Source organism: Phyllopteryx taeniolatus, chromosome 12, assembly GCF_024500385.1.
Source record: "Phyllopteryx taeniolatus isolate TA_2022b chromosome 12, UOR_Ptae_1.2, whole genome shotgun sequence".
Classification (NCBI taxonomy): Eukaryota; Metazoa; Chordata; class Actinopteri; order Syngnathiformes; family Syngnathidae; genus Phyllopteryx; species Phyllopteryx taeniolatus.
In genome coordinates, this window is record NC_084513.1 from 7,696,059 (window position 1) to 7,716,463 (window position 20,405).

Sequence of the window (20,405 nt, forward strand, 5' to 3'; positions counted from 1 at the left end):
TATATTTATACAATATTTATAGTGCTGTAACACACACAAAACCACTCATGTTTTTCCATTTTACAGGTTACATGTTTAAAAAGCCTATTTTTTAAGCTATGAATGACAACTTTTATTTTTAGGTTCTACACTTAACTGTGTAGAAGAAATAGAAGACAAAGATACACGGATGGAGAGTCACTACATAGGATTTCTACAGGCTGATTGGAGAAGATAAGGAAAAGAGGGATGGGGGAGGGGGCTGAGGGGAGGGGGCAGTGAGAGGAGAAAGATATGGAAAAGGAAGAAAAAATTACCAACGTCATTTGACCTGCAGCAGCAGTCATTATTTCCCACAGTTCCTAAGTCTGGAAAATATGCAACAACATACAAAAACAGCAACAGTATGTAGCCTTCAAGCACCACGTAACAGTTTGAGGGGCATACTGCCACGGCAAACGTCCCAAAGTTTTCCCAGTGAATATAAAGGGGACATATTAAGGAAAATGTACTATTTAATTGCTTTGTGGGGGCATTAAGTTCTATATTAAGGGTATATTAAAGTAGCTAACACCGATACCTTGTGTTGGCGATCGTAGACATGCTGTTGTGGTACCCAAGTTCTGCTTTGCAGTAGACAAATTGCACTTTATTATTACCACAAGTGTGAAATGATCCCAAACTTTGGACATTCCCGGTCTTTTACAGACAGTTTCCTCCAGGCTCACGGCCATCACGCCAACTTATTTCTACACGGAGTGGGGCGTGAGTCTTCATAACTTCGAGGCAGAGATTTTGCTTCAACTTATTTGTAATAGAGTATAATTAAGAGTTATTTCATCAATTGTTTCAGTCCTAATTCCAATACATATCTTTAGTATATTCTATTTGTGACATTTTTGTTTGGTGGTGTGTGCCATGAGATTCTTCTCATGTAAAATAAGTGCATTGGCTTAATAAAGGTCGGGAAAGACTGCTCGATACTGAGGGAGGAAATGTGTGGGCTGTAATTCTTGATACTTAACTTTTCAAATTCTGGTTAAAAAAAGCATAATATGTCTCCTTTAAACCTAACTGGGAAACTGGCCAACAGCTTGTTTTTTGCTGATGGAAAAAAAAAAAAACACAGTCGAGACATGGCTGCCAAAAGATGCCGACACACTGTCTTGCCAGCATTAGACAACCACCTGCTTCACATAGCACCTGGTGGATGAGGTGAGTATTGTGGGAGCTCTTGAATAGGACCACACTTCACCAGCCAACATACACACATTTTCTGCACTCCATTATTGTGAGTACCTCAGCCTAGCACATACTAGCACTGCTAACGTTTTGCCCCTTTCACACTGCCCGTTAGAGATGGCCTTTTCTTGTCACTGGTAGGTGTGACAGAGTGTTTTCAGTTTTCAAGTAACAGTAAATGCCCCGCATATTTGCAGTTCACGTTTTACAAATTTACCTGCATTTTTTGGTAACTTATTTGCATATTTCTGTGCTCGTTCTATAATGCCCTAAATTGCCACAAGCTGGCAGAAAAACCCAGGGTAATAGTAAAGTAGTAATTGGTGTCAAGGAAGTACAACGCCAATTCCAATGAAGTTGGGACATTGTGTTAGACAAATAAAAACAGAATACAATGATTTGCAAATCATGTTCAACCTATATTTAATTGAATACACTACAAAGACAAGATATTTAATGTTCAAACTGATAAACTTTATTGTTTTTAGCAAATAATTATTAACTTAGAATTTTATGGCTGCAACACGTTCCAAAAAGGCTGGGACAGGGTCATGTTTACCACTGTGTTAGATTTATTTTAACAACATTCAATAAATGTTTGGGAACTGAGGACACTAATTGTTGAAGCTTTGTAGGTGGAATTCTTTCCCATTCTATCTTGATGTACAGCTTCAGCTGTTCAACAGTCCGGGGTCTCCGTTGTCGTGTTTTACGCTCCATAATGCGCCACACATTTTCAATGGGAGACAGGTCTGGACTGCAGGAAGGCCAGTCTAGTCCCCGCACTCTTTTACTACGAAGCCACCCTGTTGTAACAGGTGCAGAATGTGGTTTGGCATTGTCTTGCTGAAATAAGCAGGGGCGTCCATGTAAAAGACGTTGCTTGGATGGCAGCATATGTTTCTCCAAAACCTGTATGTACCTTTCAGCATTAATGGTGCCTTCATAGATGTGTAAGTTACCCATGCCATTGTAAGTAACACAGCCCCATACCATCACAGATGCTGGCTTTTGAACTTTGCGTCCATAACAGTCCGGATGGTTCTCTTCCTCTTCGGCCCGGAGGGCACGACGTCCACAATTTCCAAAAACAATTTTAAATGTGGACTCGTCGGAACACTTTTCCACGTTGCATCAGTCCATCTTACATGAGCTCGGGCCCAGAGAAGCCGGAGGCGTTTCTGGGTCTTGTTGATAAATGGATTTTTTGCCTTGCATAGTCGAGTTTTAAGTTGCACTTACAGATGTAGCGCCGAACTGTATTTACTGACATTGGTTTTCTGAAGTGTTCCTGGACCCATGTGGTGATATCCTTTACACATTGATGTCGGTTTTTGATGCAGTGCCGCCTGAGGGATCGAAGGTCACGGGCATTCAATGTTGGTTTTCGTTCTTGCCGCTTACATACAGTGATTTCTCCAGATTCTCTGGACCTTTTGATGATGATATGGACCATAGATGATGAAATCCCTAAATTCCTTGCAATTGTACGTTGAGGAACATTGTCCTTAAACTGACTATTTTCTCACACACTTGTTCACAAAGAGGTGAACCTCGCCCCATCTTTGCTTGTGAATGACTGAGCAATTCAGGGAAGTTCCTTTTATACCCAATCATGGAACCCACCTGTTCCCAATTAACCTGTTCACCTGTGGGATGTTCCAAACAGATGTTTGATGAGCATTCCTCAACTTTCTCAGTCTTTTTTGCCACCAGTCCCAGCTTTTCTGGAATGTGTTGCAGCCATAAAATTCTAAGTTAATGATTATTTGCTGTTTAACACAACATCCCAACTTAATTGGAATTGGGGTTGTATGTTGAGGTGATACATAAAGACTCAGAGAGCAAAATATTTGTATGTTGGGTTGGAGCTCAGTTTAGCCTGGGGTGTAAGCATAAGTTACAGAGAGTCTTCACTGCATGTGTAAGTTTTTGCTGGTGCATTTAAAAAAATTAAATCATCTGTAAGGCATTTATTTTTAAGGGAAATGTTATAAGAGGAGTTCATAAATTATATTCAAGCATTTTAGTGTCATAGACTGTGGTATAGTTATGGCTTAAACTATTAATATAGGCAATTCTAAACATTTTTAGGGGGGTGTCAAGAACTTACTTTTTTTTTGCTCTTCATGGCAGGGCTCGTTACCTATCCCCAACAAATAGTGGGGGATTTCTGTAGTATTAAAGGCTCTAGTGAGGCGCAATGCTGGCCGTGTGAAAGGGAAGAGCAGAAAGCCGGAACTAGGGGTTTAAACACCTGGGACTCGGTTCTCCAGCCTCTTTGTGTTAAAATCAATTGTTGCTGTCCAATAAACTGACATTGCAACTGTAACGGGTGAATAAACTTTACTGTTGCGCCAATTGTGTAGAAACGCTGCATGACGGGCTAGCACTGCACTTTTTTTTAAAGGAGCTGGGTCTGTTTCTGTAACTTTCTGTAACAACCAATCCCATCCACCCATTTTCTATACACTTTGTATTTAGTACAAAAGGTGCCCCGATCAATAAATATTGCTGGAATCCTTCCCTAAACATGATAATCCATGTCAGCAATGATGGTTACAATACATTATATACAACACAGTTCAAAGTTTTGATCAGATGCATGTTAAGGAGGCATGTCATTGAGTCAGTTTGATAACCATTACGGCAAGTTTAAATGGGCACTCTTTGAAATATTTGAAATGTCAAAAGTTAAATCCTAGACAATCATAGAGTATGGATTTCCTGGGTGATTTAAATGATTGTTTAATTATATTATGTGTAAATGTGCATTGTTATTATTTTTCAGATTTTTATTTTGAGAGGTCAATGGTCTACCTCCTAATAGTAACGCATACAAGGTCCATGTCAAACAAGAAATTATTTTTTGACCAATAAACAGAGAAAAAAGATAATTTTATCAAACCAAAGAACCTGCACAAATTTCTTCCATCAGTGTGGCTATACAAGACGACTACATATCAATGTCTTAAAAAGTCAAACAGAGTGATGCCAAACTGGCCGTAATCCTAGCAGTCTTCGCTGTTGGTCTGCATGTATGTATGTATCCGCCTTTGCGTTGATTTGTGGCCTGGAGCTTGTAAGAACCCTTCATGGAGGATTAACACCAACCTCAGCCTGGATTTAAATTGCAGGTCCAAGTGCCAATTCTGATTTAATGGCTATTTCTGCCAAATTTCTTTTTACTGTCCAACTCCCTGTACATTTCAAGTGACACATATCCCATATGGCTATGCTTACTCTATGGAACAACTGAATGACACCCTAATTGCATGTAAAAAACTCCACAAACATCAACACTGGGCAGTGACAACACGGAAGTAGACAACGTATAAATACTAAAAATATAAAACCATATATATAGTAACATTAAGCTGGCCTCAGTTGACTCTTCCCCTCATTGATTTGAATGAGGGTAACCTCCACATTACTCCGCTGGCCACCATCTGCAATTATTATTCTTGTCTAATGATGGACACACCTGTGATGTACCATATTTAATTGTTAAATTAGTTTTTAATGTTTATTTATGTTGTTTGGGCTGACGTGGGTGTGTATAAGGCAGCAATCAATTGTATTTTGATGACGGCAGGCTGGCATTGACAGGGTGAGAACTAAGAACTGGCATTGCCAGATATCCGATACGTTTCAGATTTGTATCCACATTCGGACGAGGCCTTATTACAATCTGAGGATATCCGATTCCGTATGTTTTATTGTGATGCATATCCCAAATGTGGGACTTTACAGGGGGGGGATTCATAATTGTGTCACTTGAACCATGCTGCGTAAATCCAGTTTTTCTCACCGCAACAAGATGCCACTGTGGATGACAGTTGGAAATTCTTTGAGAAGACACAATGACAACTTCAATGATTCGGCTGGATGCAGCAATACCAGAGTGGTATTTTCGACAAAGAGTTTTAAGGAACAGTTTGACAGCACAATTACTGCAAAAGTGTTGTATTTGTAGATATGCTTCAAACAGAGTCAAAGCTTTTCAACTAAATTTAAGATTGACACCAAGTGAAATAAAAAAAACAACAAGACTGTATTGCTTTTACCTTTATCAGGGAAGTACAAACAATAGCGCCAGCATTCACCATTGGGTTGTGGGGCTTATCTGCAAAACAACAAGAGCTTAGTTAATATGTGGCATGAGGGCAAACGGTTAACTTGTTCTTGAATTGTGAGCAAAAGCCGCATCAGTAAACAACATGCCATATGATGGAAAGCAAACCTGTAAAGCTATGAACATCCAAGTTTGCTTTGCGGTTAATTATTTGTCAGTGTCTTGACATGAGGAGACAACAACGTCCAAAACAATCCGATTAAGTGAGTAACCCCTGACGCCGCCCACTTCCACATATTGTGGCATGAAGGTGTGAGAAACTTGCTGAACTCTTTTGGAGTTACATCCCCTTTAATTCCTCCACCGCATTAGCTCCTTGCAAAACAGGGCTGGCAAAATTCCTGCATCGAATATGATGACAAAATAGCTCTGAGTTAAGTAATGGTGGTATTTTCTCTGACTATATTAACACACCGTGTGTACAAAATGAGGTCTCGGAAAGATTTCTATTTTGTACGGCAGAAAAACAGGGGTTTGGAGGCATTTGAGCCTTATAGATAAAAGATAAAAGTGTCAAATCTACCCACCGTCTTCATCCAGAAAGAGCTTGTTAAAACGCAGGCCGCTGGGCTCTTTGCCGATGAAACTGTGCACGTACTCGGTGCCGTAGTCGTGTACAGCAACGGCATACTTCAGAGGCTTCACGCACGACTGCAGACAGAAGGGGACCTTGGTGTCGCCCACTGTGTGTCTACAACAGACAACGAATTAATCGTCAGCTAAAGGGTTTGATTGGCAACAATCCACAAAAACAACAAATCATGAAAGCAGTGATGAGTGGGCCCTTGCATCCCATTTTTTCATTGGGGAATCCTCAAAATGATCATCAAATGTTGATACCTTGCTCCACCCACATTACATGGCATAGGGTAAGCTAAGCTGTGATTGGGGCTCATTTAGGCGAATATCCTGGTAACAGTTCGTCAAGAGTAAGATCCCTAGAATACGCCCAAAATGTCTGCTTCAAACCAAAATGGTCAACTTCCTTTTCAATTTTGGACTTGGACCCTAGTCCTTGAGACTTATTTGTGCGTCCAGTTTTGATGGACATGTCCATCCGATTTTGTATCGATTGATGAAACTAACATCAGGGGCTCTTTTTTTCCCCCAAAACTTTCCATGGGGCTCTACTAAGTGAGTTTGTCCAAAAATTGTCCTCTTCAAAACACAATGGCTGACTCCAATTTTGTACATAGGTTCTTGCGACCTTTTTGTACATCCTGTTGCGATGGACATGTCCACGCAGTTTCAGGTGGATTGGTGAAACTGGTGTTAGGGGCAAATTTTTTCTAACCTTCCTGGAGGTGCCACTGAGTGGGGTTGAATTCAGGACTCCTGCAAAACATACATTTCCCCCAAGACTTGCAAAAGGGGACTGATTTCTAAGATTTGCAGGAAGAAGCAGCAATTCCAGTTGATTCTAAATATACAGGTACATAAATATACGTATCATCAACATGCTTTCGTAGATTATTAGTAGTCTGGGAAAACCTTCAAAATAAGTAAAAGGGTGTTAATGATGATGATCCGGTGTGTTTAGTGCCAGTTTGTCTTTATGACTTCTGCTCTTACACATACACATTGCGTGTCAATGGAATTTCACTTTACACGACACAGAACACGCTGTTCAAAAATACTGTTGCGACACAACAAGAGCATTAATTACTTCCCCATTTCATTTACAGTGGATTTGATGACTTGGTCCATCTGCAGCGCAATCACATATTTACCACAACTAAGGTTGTGTGCCTGATTATGTGACCAGTAAAACTTTTTAAAAAGCCTCATTGTTGCCTCTTGTAATACTCAGTTGAGCTCCCACCTCACCTCTGGCCATCCACCGTGCACAGAGAGACAGCCCACAGGTCCGGACTGAATTTGGCAAGTTGAGGAATGTAGTCAGCAACCTGAAAGAATAAAAAAATTTAAAAAAATAAAATAAAAATAAGTACAGCATCTGAAAAAAGGGCTACGCGACCGGCTACAGCTCGACACTTGGGATCAATGCAAAACTGCAACCTCCATATGAATCCTCATGTCAGGACACCAAACACAAGAACCATGTGACAAGAGGACATGAGTCATGATTGATAAACAGCTACCATCATTTTTTTTATTTTAAGTGCAAGGTAAAGCATGATCATGCAGGTAGAGAAGAATGTTTTTAAAACAAAAATTTTAAATAAAAGAAATGTATGTTCACACTGCATCACTCCCCTCTTTCTATTGCATTAATCTATTTATTATTTATATAATCTATTTATTTACTAAATATTATGCATTTCTTTGTCAGTGACATGCTTTTGTCAAAATACTCAAGAGGATTTAGCATTACTGCACATTTTTATACATCTTTTTAGTATGTCACTGAAGCCCCTTCTACTGCAGAATATGCTCATATCCCAGAGTCTTAGGCTGAATTTGCTTGCTTATTATCATGGTTTAAGGCACAACTCTGATTATTTGCTCTCAAAGTGATAAAATTGAAAAAAATGAAATCATGGTAAAAAGAAAAAAACATGGAATTGGATACAGAGGTGCCTTGATATATGAGTTTAATTCATTCCGTGACTACGCTCGTAATGCAAAACACTTCATCAAATGCAAAACACTTCATCAAATCAAATAATCTTTTCCTATTGTAATGAATTGAAATTGTATTAATCTGTTCCAGCCTCCCCAAAAAAGCCCCAAAATGTTTTGACATGCTTTTAATAACTAGCACACCAAACATACTGTAATGACATACTTAAATAAAAACTAAATAAGTAAACAGTTTTTGCCAAATTGTTTGCTTAAATTTAATGGACATTGTGCTGCTCCTTCTGGTGTGTGTCCCTTGGCCATCTGGGCGCAGTGTAAAACAGATATAAGGCTATACATGAAAACGGGTCTATCCTCAGTAAGCCGCACCAATATTCGTCGTTTGAGCCGAGGATAAAAAATACATGCCTGTGAGTATTGTTATATTGTCTGTCTAGATGTGTTTCTACACAATTTGAGTTGAAATATCCATTGCTCAAAGGACTATAACACCACGACACCGATGATATTTAACTCCATCTATGGAGTTTTTTACTGTTTGTTAGTATTAACTAAATGGCCTTTAAAATGGCAAATCTATGTAGTATTTTTAAATGGACAATGTGTAAGTCTCTTTGTTTTGTTTAGCTTGCCAGTAAACTTCAACTGGGAGTGGCAATAAACAGCTTGAAGTCTCTTTTTTGATAAATTGTTCACGATCTACCAAACTGCTGCTGATCATGAAAAGAGCTAAGTTGAGTTCACTGCCACCATATAGGCTAATACCTCCAATTTTCCATAATATGTCCCCTTTAAAATAGAAGTAGCCTATACTGTTTTTCCTCTCAACTAATGGACTGATAAAGGAGTCATTGATCTAAGGACAAACCTGCCCTTCAGAGAGCGATTTGGCACTCTCGTATAGCTCATCAATGTGGGAAGTGAAGGACTGGAAGTCTGGGATGACGAACTTCTTTCGGAAGGCCTGCGTGAGCAGAACAATGTTGCTCTGGACACACCTGATGAACAAAACCACAAACAAATAGCATGCTCAAACACAGCGACTGCATGCAACTGGGGGGGGGGGGGTTGCCAATTGAGTTTGCAACACTGATGTGTGACAAACTTCAACTGGGTTTGTCGATGAAGGGGCTTCATCGACAATATGGCGGTTCATCGGTTCACCCGCATCACCTACCATGAACCCATATTGAGATGACATGTGCCATGTAACCTTTGGGTTTGTGGCGCTGTGTGTCAACACTCATAATTGCTTTTATGGAAAAATATATAGTTCAAGTGGCAATAAACGCTATTTAAAAAACTCTCTCATTAGGTTTGCAAATTTATCAATCGACAGTCGCAAAGTTTTCCTCTCAACCTGAGAAATATGAGACGCTGCGAGTAGAAGCGACTCACTTCTTGAATTGGTGCCTGTCCAACGTGACGCCATCCGGAGTGTTCTTTAAAGTTTCTTTGAGTGTTTCCATGCATTCCTTTAATCTCGGATCTCCCGTGCGAAGTCCTGTGGTTTTAAGAGCCTGAACATAGAAGATGAACATCACCATTTAAAAACTGTCTTTAGTTCAAGCTCGTTGACATCGTTTTTGATTTATGGCACGTCAAAATCAAACTCTACTCTCATCCAATGGCGAAAACACAAATGTTTTGCAATTTAGAGTTGTCCCTCTGTCTAGATTATGAGGTTCAAATCTGGTAGCATTTCAACAAATTCTCTAGCGCAAGTTTGTCTTTGAAGGACCCTGGAAATTACGAAAATGACTAAAACTAAAATGTCTGACTTCTTGTGTCCTTTCAAGCATGGTCATTCTTATGTTACAATAGACATGCCAACCCAATTTTGTGTCCATCAGTGAAACTAGTGTCATGGGCCATTTTTTTCCAACTTTCCAGGGGGTACTACTAAACAAATTCAATATATTTGTAGGAAGAATAATAATAAACACAGTGATTTGAAAGGATTCTAAATGAGTATCTTCATCATGCTTTCATGGATTATTAGTAAAAACCATAAAAATATGTAAACCCTCCCACTCACAATGGCAAAATTCAAATGTTTGGCAATTTAGTATCATCCCTCTGTCTAATAATATACTATAAGTGGTTCAAATTTGGTAACAACAACAACAACAACAAAACCTCTAGGACAAGATTGTCTTTGAAGAATCCGTAGAAATGGCTAAAATGCCCCTAAAATGGCCACTTTAAACCAAAACCTCATGTCTTTTCTGACATGGGTTTTTGAGACTTTTTTGTGTGTCTGGTCTTGAAAGACATGCATACCAAATTTCATGTTGCGGAGAGAATCAGCATTAGGGGATGAATTTTCAAAGAATTCCAGGGCCACTATTGAGCCAATTTTGTGGGTTCATACCTGCAACCCCAACTAAACAACTGAAAACACCTGCCAAATTTGTTGACTTTTTGAGAATGAGAAAGTCCTCATAGTGGCCGTTTACTAGGAATAAGATGAACAGCAGTTAGTAGGACTTACAGTGAGGAATTTATGAGCTGGAATCGTTTCTTGACCTTCTGCGACAGTGTAGAAAAGTAAATCCTCCAGACTAGGCAGGATGCCGGCATTTCTTCTCCTAAATTAGAAAAAGATAGACGGTTTATTACTTTATTTGCAGTGTATATCTCATCTTCTTATCTTTCATCATATACATAACTTCACAATAAAAACACAATCTGGTTGACTGTTATGCAAACAACAGCTTGATGATAGTGAAACCATCAAGTCTGAGCAATAATTGGGTCAATTCCAGTGCTAACACAGCACTTATCTGTTTCCTGCTGATAATGTTAACAATCCAGCAAACGATATCAGTGATACACACACTTATTCAAGACCGTTTTCAAATAATAACTCATAAAAACAGTTGTTTTGGCATCTTCCATCACATTAGCCATTTGGAGAGCAAAACATGAAAGGAGACATGCATTTTTTCAACAATTTAAAACAGTTTCCAGTTTTATAACATGTCTGTGACATGCTTTCATCAAAATACTTCTGATAAAAAATTACACCACCTCTCTACTGCCATGATGACTAGGGGTGCAACGAGGTGAGTGTCTACTACCTTCAGAAGGTGAAAAGTGAGCGCCCGTAAAGACAGCAAAAGCACTGTTTTGCATTGTCTTGTATTTTGATAGTATTTTCACTCGTGGAGGCAGCACTTCATCTTCATCATATTGCACAGTTGATTCATCTTTATCATCTTTACTCAAGTTCCAACCTAAACAAAGAGAATTACAAGCTGTATATTTAAACTAGTCCACTAGCTTAATGCTAACACACGACGCAAAACACCACAGACAGGTCAACGAAGCTAACATCAAATTTGCTGTAATATAACCCTTTAGTAAGGGATATTTAAGCACAAACTGTGGCAACAACACATGTAGACAGACAAAATAATTCTCATAGCCATGTATTCTGTATCATCTGCAAAAAACTAAAATTATTGCAGCTTACTGAGTCACTTAATTGTGAAACTCTTCTTGGTGCATTAAGAATGTCTTTATTGTACTGGCCCCTGGTGGCTAATACGACCACACCATAAGGAGAAGCACAAAGTCAACAGGCATTGAAGCATGAAATCACAATGCACAATTATTTTTGTTCTTTACATTTTAGCTATGTTATTATTGTAAGTTTTTATAAAGTGCAATAAAGTACTAAAGTATAATAAGACCAAGCGTGAATTCCAGGGATTATCTGGTCCTTAGCCATGCAGAGTTCTCTATAACGCTTGGATTAATAAAATCAACACTGTAGTCCCGTTCACACGCTGGTCGTGACACAGCAGCATATAGAAGTCAGTAATGGCAGAAACACAGCTCAGCACCCTTGATCTAAAGTAGGGTTTCTCAAACCTTTTGAGTCCAGGGTAAAAAATTTCCAACTCCCTCATAATCCTTACACCAATTAAACATAACTACCAAGTGTGTTCCTTTATACCATATGTATTAAAAATGTGCTCTATTTTCGAGAAAAAAATAATCATGTTACAAAATTTTTTTTTAAAAAAAGTTTAAGAAAAAAAAATGATGTAAAGTTATGAGAATAAAGTCAGATTTTTCCAAGAACAAGTCATAATACAGTGGTGCCTTGAGATGCGATAGACCCGACTTATGCGTTTTCCAAGATACAAGCCGTCAAACGGACGATGTTTTTGCCTAGACTTGCGAGAAAAAAACTTGAGATACAAGCACTTTATGGTGGCAGTGAACTCTATTGAATTCACTTTACAACAAGCAACAGTTTGGCAGATAGTACTGAACTATTTAAAAAAAAACACGCCCAGTTGAAGGTTACTGTCAAACTAAACATAAAACAAAGAGAATTACACATAACTTTGGCTTCAAGTCTGCAAGATCAATGGTTCTCAGTGTGGTACAAGTACCACTAGTGGTACGTGGGGTCCCTCTAGTGGTATTAAAAATAATCACTGAATTAAATGTTCAAACTTACAGTGGCTTAAACTTTTGATGAACACTTGGGCCTACTATGTCAATGTATATTTTTATCATTATGGTGATACTTGGAGAATTAAGTGTTTTTTGAGGTGGCACTGGATGTAAAAAGTTTGAGAACAACTGCGCTAGATTAATGCTAACAGATAATGGGAAATACCATAGATGGGCTAATGAAGAGCATGGGAGTTATAACCCTTAAAGCAACAGATTATTGAAGACAAACGGTGGAGCAGCACACGTAGAAAGGTAATATAACAATAGTCACAGGCATATATTCTTTATACTCCGTGAAGGACTAATATTTCTACCCACCTGAGGAGCTGAGCTGTCGCCATATAGTTTGTGTGTATATTATAGAGTAGGGGTCGAACGGTTTTTAAAACTCGTCCATACGGTTTGTTTTGACTTTTTCGGTTCGGTCCGCATGTGTCCTGTTCAGTTCAGCACGCGCAACTTCCCCCCTATTTACTATTGAGGCAAAGTGTACAGTAGCGCTAATGCTAGCCAAGATGGTGGCATGCATGGCTGCACCGTCGCACTGACTCCCACTCGAGTAGTTGATTAGGCAACACACACTATTTGTGTCATGCTCTTCCAGCAATGCAGCGGCCGATCATCTTGCAGTGGGGCACGTCCTGGTCAGTACTCGAGCGGGATTTATAATCATACTGCAGTGGCATACGGCTCACCTCTTCCAGTGCACTTTTTGTACAATTTCCTTCTTTTTTATGCACTATAGGTTCTACGAAAATTCGCTACGCCCACCGGGAGCTGAAAGAGACTGGCAAATGGTACCAGATACCTGTTTTAAGTGCCTTTAATTACTCACATAACATCCCAGACAAATGCGACCCGGGTGTACCGGGGGTCTGTATCTCTCCAACACAAGATCGCGGGTGCATTAAACAGACTTCGAAGTCATTCATTTTATCCACCAGAGATCTTGCATTGAAGAGATTACAAATCGCAGGAAATTGCTATGTTTATACAGACATGTCATCCTATGTGCACATATGGATGACTTATTTAATAACTTGAGCTTTTATTTATGAGAGTAATGATTAGATCAGTGTTTTCCAACCTTTGTTGAGTCAAGGCATCCATTTTACATTTTTAAATTCTCACGATGAACCACCAAACAAAAAAAATAATTAAAGTATTAATACTGAAATAATGATCTTGTCTCAATTTAGTCACAAATGTACTTAGTGTGAAATCTGTGCTTGTTTAGTTGAACATATTTGCAGGGAGCCATAACTTATTCTGTTGTATGAAAGGCAACAGGTGGATACAAAGGTTTATTGTACGATTTGCCATCCAATGGTATTTAATTGTTCTGCCTGTCACTAAATGCAGCTAGCATAGCTAGACGAACAAATATTTCTGATTAATAAAATGTGAATAATATTATTACAAAATATACAAGACTCATAATTGATTTTCTTACGAGTCAACGTATACCGAAATGAAAACCACAAAGCTGATATGAACCGAACCGTGGATTTTGTGGAACGTTCCACCCTTATTATAGAGAGCTATTTTTCTTCATAAAAAATACAATACAAGTTACAAACAGGCTGGAAGGAGGCTGGAACACATTGATGGCATTCCCATTTATTTTGATAGGGAAATATGATTTGAGATAAAAGTGTTTTAGGTTACTCGCATGGTCACGGAACAAATACAATTCAGGCACCACTGTGATTATTAAAGTAAAATTAAAGTAAAAGTTTAACAAGGGAAGAAAGTATATCTTAACAAGTGAATGTAAAATAAAATAAACTTCTGGAAAATACTATAAGTAATTAAAATAATTAATAATTAATATCCGAGCTTTTAATTGGCCCAAAGCAAAGGTAGGGATGAGTAACTGTAAGGATGTTTGTTCTGTTGGTACTTGTGCCCATTTGTAGGTTGCACTTTTTTTTCATTTTATTGAAATTTTGCAGACACCCTAGCTGCAGCTTGTGGACTGCAGTTTGACAATTACTGATCTGAAATATACAGACCGGTGACAAATTGAACCAGATTAGCGATAAACAATGTATGACTACATTAAATTTAGTACTTCTGATCTAACAATGTGGCATATTAGCTAGGCGACGCATTTCAAGTCCTCACAGCCCTGCACAAGTGTTCCAACATCAAGGTAACTCTTTGTCCTTGAACATCCAAAGTGCTCTTGTGTACCTAATTCAACTTGAAAGCAATATTTACATGGCATCTGTCTACAAAAGCAGCAGAGGTAGCGAGTCAACAAACTCTGCTAATGCAGTAGGAAAGCACTCAGCAAACTGATGTGTATGCGTATGCATGTGCGCGCATGTGTGTGTGTGTTTGTGTGCTGCACTTGGATATATAAGATGGTTCCTTTCCACTGAGGATATTTTTTTTTTTACACCGTATCAGATGAACTGTAATAAATGCGCAAACATCCCCAGCTGTTCAAGGTGAGCATGCAGACAAGGCGTGAAAGCAGAGCGTCTCTGTTAAGTGCGTTTGTTTGTAGTACATCTACATCACAGGATTAACTTTAGGTGTGTGTTAAGGCTTCTTTATACTCGTGCGGACGGCGACCGCGCTGACGTCACTGCGGCTGTCCCACGCGTAATTTGCCTTTATACTCTAGCGCAACCCACACGCGCAGTTTTGAAAATGTACTGCAGTTCACCTCCAAGTCGGGGATGGTGCTACGGCTGGTATTGGCTAGGACACCACAGGGTGGAGTTTCCTCTGCATTTTTTGGGCCATTTCCAGTCGCCGTTTTTACTTTCCTTTCAGTAACAAGGGACAAAGCAAAAACAATGGCGACCGTGGAACAGTGTCTGCTAGAACAAATGGACCTAGATGACCAGATGATACTGTCAAGTTAGTATGGTGAAGTGATACATCTTGACTGAGAGACTGACCTCTTCGTATGTCAGGGAGGAATGAAGTTTAGCTTGGGTTGTTAGCAGAATTCACCACATGTATGTTTTTGCTCTGCTGTGTGGCTCTCGAAAAGTGCATTTTTTTGGGAAATGAAATCATTTGTGAGTCATGTATTTTTAAGGGTAACATAAAATGAGTTTGAAATTATATTGAAGTGTGCAAATTGTTATGGATAATAGTTTTATGATATAAACTATCAATATAGGCAATTACAGTATAAAGAATGTGTAAGGCGGCATCAATTATGTTTTTTCAATATTCATGTACATCAAGAGTTTACTGTATGTAGAATAAATGGCAAATTACAGTTCCCATCTTGAGGTACCGCTGTCTCATCCAAGATTGAGAGGTTTAAATTAGATTCATAGTTTTAAGATGCCGTTTTTGGAGATAGTTTAAGCAGCAGACTTGGTAGGCCCATCTTGACCTTCATTGATATATTGAGGCAAGATATGGAAATAGAAGCATCAGAGCACCAGACAGCCATGGAAAATCGGAAACTGTGTAGCTCCATCACAGAATAGTTCAAGGAAAACACGCAGTGTGGTCCTAGAAATAGTAGTAATACAGCTCCTGTTACATTCGTTTCTCAGGAACAGCAATATTGCCCCTGGGTCAAATACATAATTATTATCTCCAAGTGTAAGAAAGGACAAAAAAAAGAGTCCAAATATACATTGTGTAGATCTCATTATTAACTCTATTACTAAGCATTTCAATTAATATTTAGTGAACTACTTGCCGTTTTTAAATCCTATATTGAAACACTTTTCTCTCGAAACACTCACAATTGAAACACCTCAGTTTGAGATGTTGATTTTTATTTTTATTATTGTTTTCTGACCTGCGACTGACTGGTGAACGGTTCAGGGTATAGTCCGCCTTTCCCACAAAGTCAGCGCCATAGGCTCCAGCACCCCGTGACCCTGAACAGGATAAGTGGCGTTGAAAATCGATGGATAGAGTCCTTTCTACTATTTAAAAAAACATTTTTTTAACCTGTCTTATATCCCTGTTATTTAAGCTATTTACATGCATTGCTCCTTGTTGTGTTTTTATTTTCTGTTTACTTTATGCTATGTTAAGCCCTTTGGCCAACTCAGCTGTTCTTAAAGTGCTATAAAAATAACGTTGGATTGGATTGTAATTACCTCTCTAAGATCCTGGTTAAACGAGGATAATTATTCATTTTCATTTAAAATAAAGGCATCTTTTGCATGTTCAAATTTATTAGATTATACGAAGCCAAAAAGGAGATATCTCATAGCAAAAAAAAACTAATTTAAAATGTTTTTACTTTAAAAATGGGTCAATGTGACTTGTAACATAACAGGAAGATTAATAGGTCCATTGTTAATATAATATAAACCATTAGCAGTGTTCTGGCTGTCTTCAAGTGTATGATTACTTTAAAATGTGTTTCAGACACACAATCATTTGTACAAGCCACACTATGTAATACCAAATTAATAATCGTTTTGTATGTTCAGTTACATACTCAGCAAGTTAACACGAACACTGTCCAAATATATGTCAGCAGTGGCTTCTCCTTTCTATTTCTGTCTATCATGCATCACATTATCAGGAGACCTGTTTTGATTCCTTAATCCTTCATAGTGGTGGTGGAGGCTGTTACACATTAGTCAGTTTACTCACAGCTTGAGGCCACCGAAGCTTCGTTGTGCTTCTTCACCCTACGGGTATGTTTGTTTCCAAAAATGGACACAGGCTAATGTGACCCAATACATTAGTAAACACAAAAAAAGATAATCACAGAAATGAAACCAATGAGTTGGATAATATATTAAAAAAATAAGGGGGGAAAAAAGCATACACATGGATGTTTAAATAAAGTGACCTCTATCAAATCCAATTAGCAGGTAAAATGCAAAATCTTGGTGCAGCTGCAAAAGGGGGACGAACTTCCAATTTTCTTCCATTTCAAATTACTGGAGCTCAAGTGTCATTTCAGGATTGGTTTATGCATGATTGATATTTGACAGTGTCATAACTAATGTGTTGATTTTGCTCTTCCAGCTCCTAAGGCTCATATTTTATATAGCACGCCTCTGTGTTGCGTGTTATCTGTCCAGAAACGCATTACTTCCGAGCTAATCTACTATGTGAACTACAGTCTCAATTAACTTTCAAGATAGCTCACTGGGATTTTAAGTGGGTGTACCTATTTAGCCACTTGGCACCGTGTCCAGCATTAACTGTTGTGTCCTAAATACCACGTGTGCCCGTTTCCAACGAGCAGTATAGTTGGGTACACAATGACGTTCAAAACTGTAGCATGTGAGCTGAATCAAACTGCTACATTAGTTTTTCTGTTACTTCGCAACCAGGCTTACGACTCTGTTCACAGAGCAAGATTTATGTTAAAAAAATAAAAAAATTAAATAAAAAAACAGGCTGTACAATTATAATTCAAAAGGGTTGGTTATGTTCTAATGACGCCACAGTGATATGAAATTGTAAAAAATAAATTCCTTTTCCTCCAAATTAGGACTGCAGCTACTGAATACTTTTAGAATCTAGTATTCTACCAATTATGCCATCGATTAAACGAATAACCAAATAAAAACAGATTTTAAACACAATAACGTACATGCGAGTTGCAAGTATTATTTTTGTCCACTTGGGGTCACCATCCTCACATTATACTGTCGCATCTGTGAATGTCTGGCTTGAAAAAGCAGGGCCTGGGGCCTCATGTACAAAGACTTGCGTGGATTTGGAAAACATGGCGTACGCTCAAATCCAGAAAACGTCGTATGCACAAAGATATTCAGATGTATGAAACTGCGGACTCATGAATCCAAGCACATTTCCTTCGTACATTCCAATCAACGTGGAAATGAGCGCACATGTTGGAGTAGCCGACTCCTCCCTGTCCACGCCCATATTTGAATATGCAAATCATATTTAAATGAACCCTGCACCTGAGATGCCGATCTCTGCATGATCAGAAAAATAGGAAAATGAGCAAGGTAATGAAGAAAAATATTTTTTTCTGAATGTGAAGTTGTTCAGTGAAGTGGAGGCACGCAAGAAAATCCTCTTTGGCACGCTGTCCTCCGGTGTTAACAACACGCGAAAGAGGCGTGAATGGGACAGTGCGTGTGCGGCTGTCAATGCTGTGAAGACAGAATAGCGCGCACACGCTGAACTGAAAAAGAAATGGTCAGACATTAAGGAGGATGTGAAGTGGAGGACAGCTGCCCACTGCCAAAGTGTGGCCAAAAAATGGCGGAAGAACCGGCGTGGAGGGGCTCACCCCGTTCGAGGAGAGAATCCCTGCGATCATGGGTGACGCTGCTCTGTCAGGGGTGATGGGAGGACGTGGCTGACTATGATCAGCCCACAAGGTTAATACCATGTATTTTTTGAACTCATAACAAATATGTTCATACAGTAACCTACACTCAGCCCTGTGAGATAAAGGTTCATGCGCAAATGTTCTATGTGTGGTATTTGTAATCAATCTTTGGAATTCAAATAGAAGCACATCAGCATATCAAAGAGGATATCAAAAACTTTGACTCCTTTTTGATTACTCAATTTATTATTTTAATACACAGGAGAGGACATGCACGCTGACAAAAAAATCATGTTTTTTTTTAGGAGAAGAGGGGTAAATTATGTCAATTTAAACACGTTAATCATGTGCAACCGATGCACATGTTCAAATGAAGCAAATTCAAAGGACTCTTTTTTCAGTGCATGTGGTGGAGTCATGAAGCGATTGTGAGGGCAATAGGCAGCATAAATGATCGCCTCGATCAATTAATAGGTGTCTTCACAAATATCAGTGGTTCATGAAATACACTAGTTAACAAATGAATTCTCGGTCCTTGCCTCAATTGCATTGTTGAAATCAAATGTTGCCGGGCATGAATTGTTCATCGGTGCTAATTATCCATGTGTCTCTGGTGTGCAGATTTATGAGTTATGCAGTTTCCCAGCATCACCTCTAAGTGTCGCCAAAGCACCAAAAGATGCAGAAACGTGCGTACGCCAGCCATGCAGTTGGCGTGAGGCACCGCACATTTCCACGGTCATGTCACTCTTGATACATCTGAACTTTGCCGTGAAAAAGAACGGACGCCACGTTTTTGTGCGTACGCACCTTTTGTACATGAGGCCTCAGGTCTGGTGAGTGACGTGGGTGTCAGCAAATGAGTCTATAGTTGAAAGTGTCAAGCACCCATGGGAGAAATTGACCGGGAAGCCGGGCATTTTGATTTAAAGCAACCATTTTGGAGGAATTTGGTGAACATTTGATAATCATTTTGTGGATTTGCTGCAAAAAGGCCAAGATATTGCTGGGGGGGAAAAATGTCCCTGACACCCGTTCCACTTATCGATGCAAAATTAGGTGGACATGTCTATCAAAACCAGACATACGGAAACGTATCAAGGTCCAATGTCTAAAATCGAACCTGAAGTTGTCCATTTTGGTTTAAAGCAGCTATTTTGGTCGAATTCCAGGGCTCAACCTAGGAGGAAATTTTGCCAAATATTAGCATGAGCATATTACCTATCCTATCATTTGCTATTAACATTAAATTATTGCACATTGTGTTTGAGTGAGTGGTTATTTTGTGCAACCCACCAATGCTGTTTGTGTATGATCAGAATTATTTCCATAATTCCAAACACTGCTTTTACTGCACATTCCCATCTCCACCTTGGGCTCTGAGACACACCTTTTAAACAACCTTGTAAGATGTTGTCATTTCACATACCACAAGGGCAATGTTTGCACACGAGAATGAAGCTCGACCTACTTGTTGAGCAAGGTTGTACTCTAGTTGTAGCTCATTTTTGCAAGATGAAAATATTAAAAGGCAGGAAAAACCGTCGACAAGTAGAACTCTGTACTAAATTATTGCATTCATACAGGGCTAAAACCCAAGGAATTCTAATTCAATACAGTGTACAGGGAAGAAGAAGAAAAAAGTAAAATGTGAACATGAGGCAACTACATTTTTAATCGAGTCAATTTGACTCGCTGCATAACAGGAGGGATAAGAAGTTTTAAACCATACTAGACACTATTGCAGGGGAAGGGGAAACAATAAACAAT

At 38.9% G+C, this 20,405-nt stretch overlaps 1 protein-coding gene across 7 annotated transcripts in view; it reads right to left on the minus strand.

Annotated features, from left to right (window-relative positions):
- The window catches only part of glsb (glutaminase b), a 41,878-nt gene that overhangs the window by 20,344 nt on the left and 1,129 nt on the right, over positions 1–20,405 (minus strand). For 5 of the 7 annotated variants that reach the window (XM_061793455.1, XM_061793457.1, XM_061793456.1 and 2 more), the window contains exons 2-7: positions 10,395–10,491; positions 9,299–9,420; positions 8,769–8,898; positions 7,184–7,263; positions 5,884–6,047; positions 5,289–5,347 (exon numbers count right to left, since the gene is read on the minus strand). In XM_061793455.1, the coding sequence (XP_061649439.1) occupies positions 5,289–5,347; positions 5,884–6,047; positions 7,184–7,263; positions 8,769–8,898; positions 9,299–9,420; positions 10,395–10,491 (652 nt within the window). The other 2 variants (XM_061793460.1, XM_061793461.1) reach the window with 2 other exon arrangements.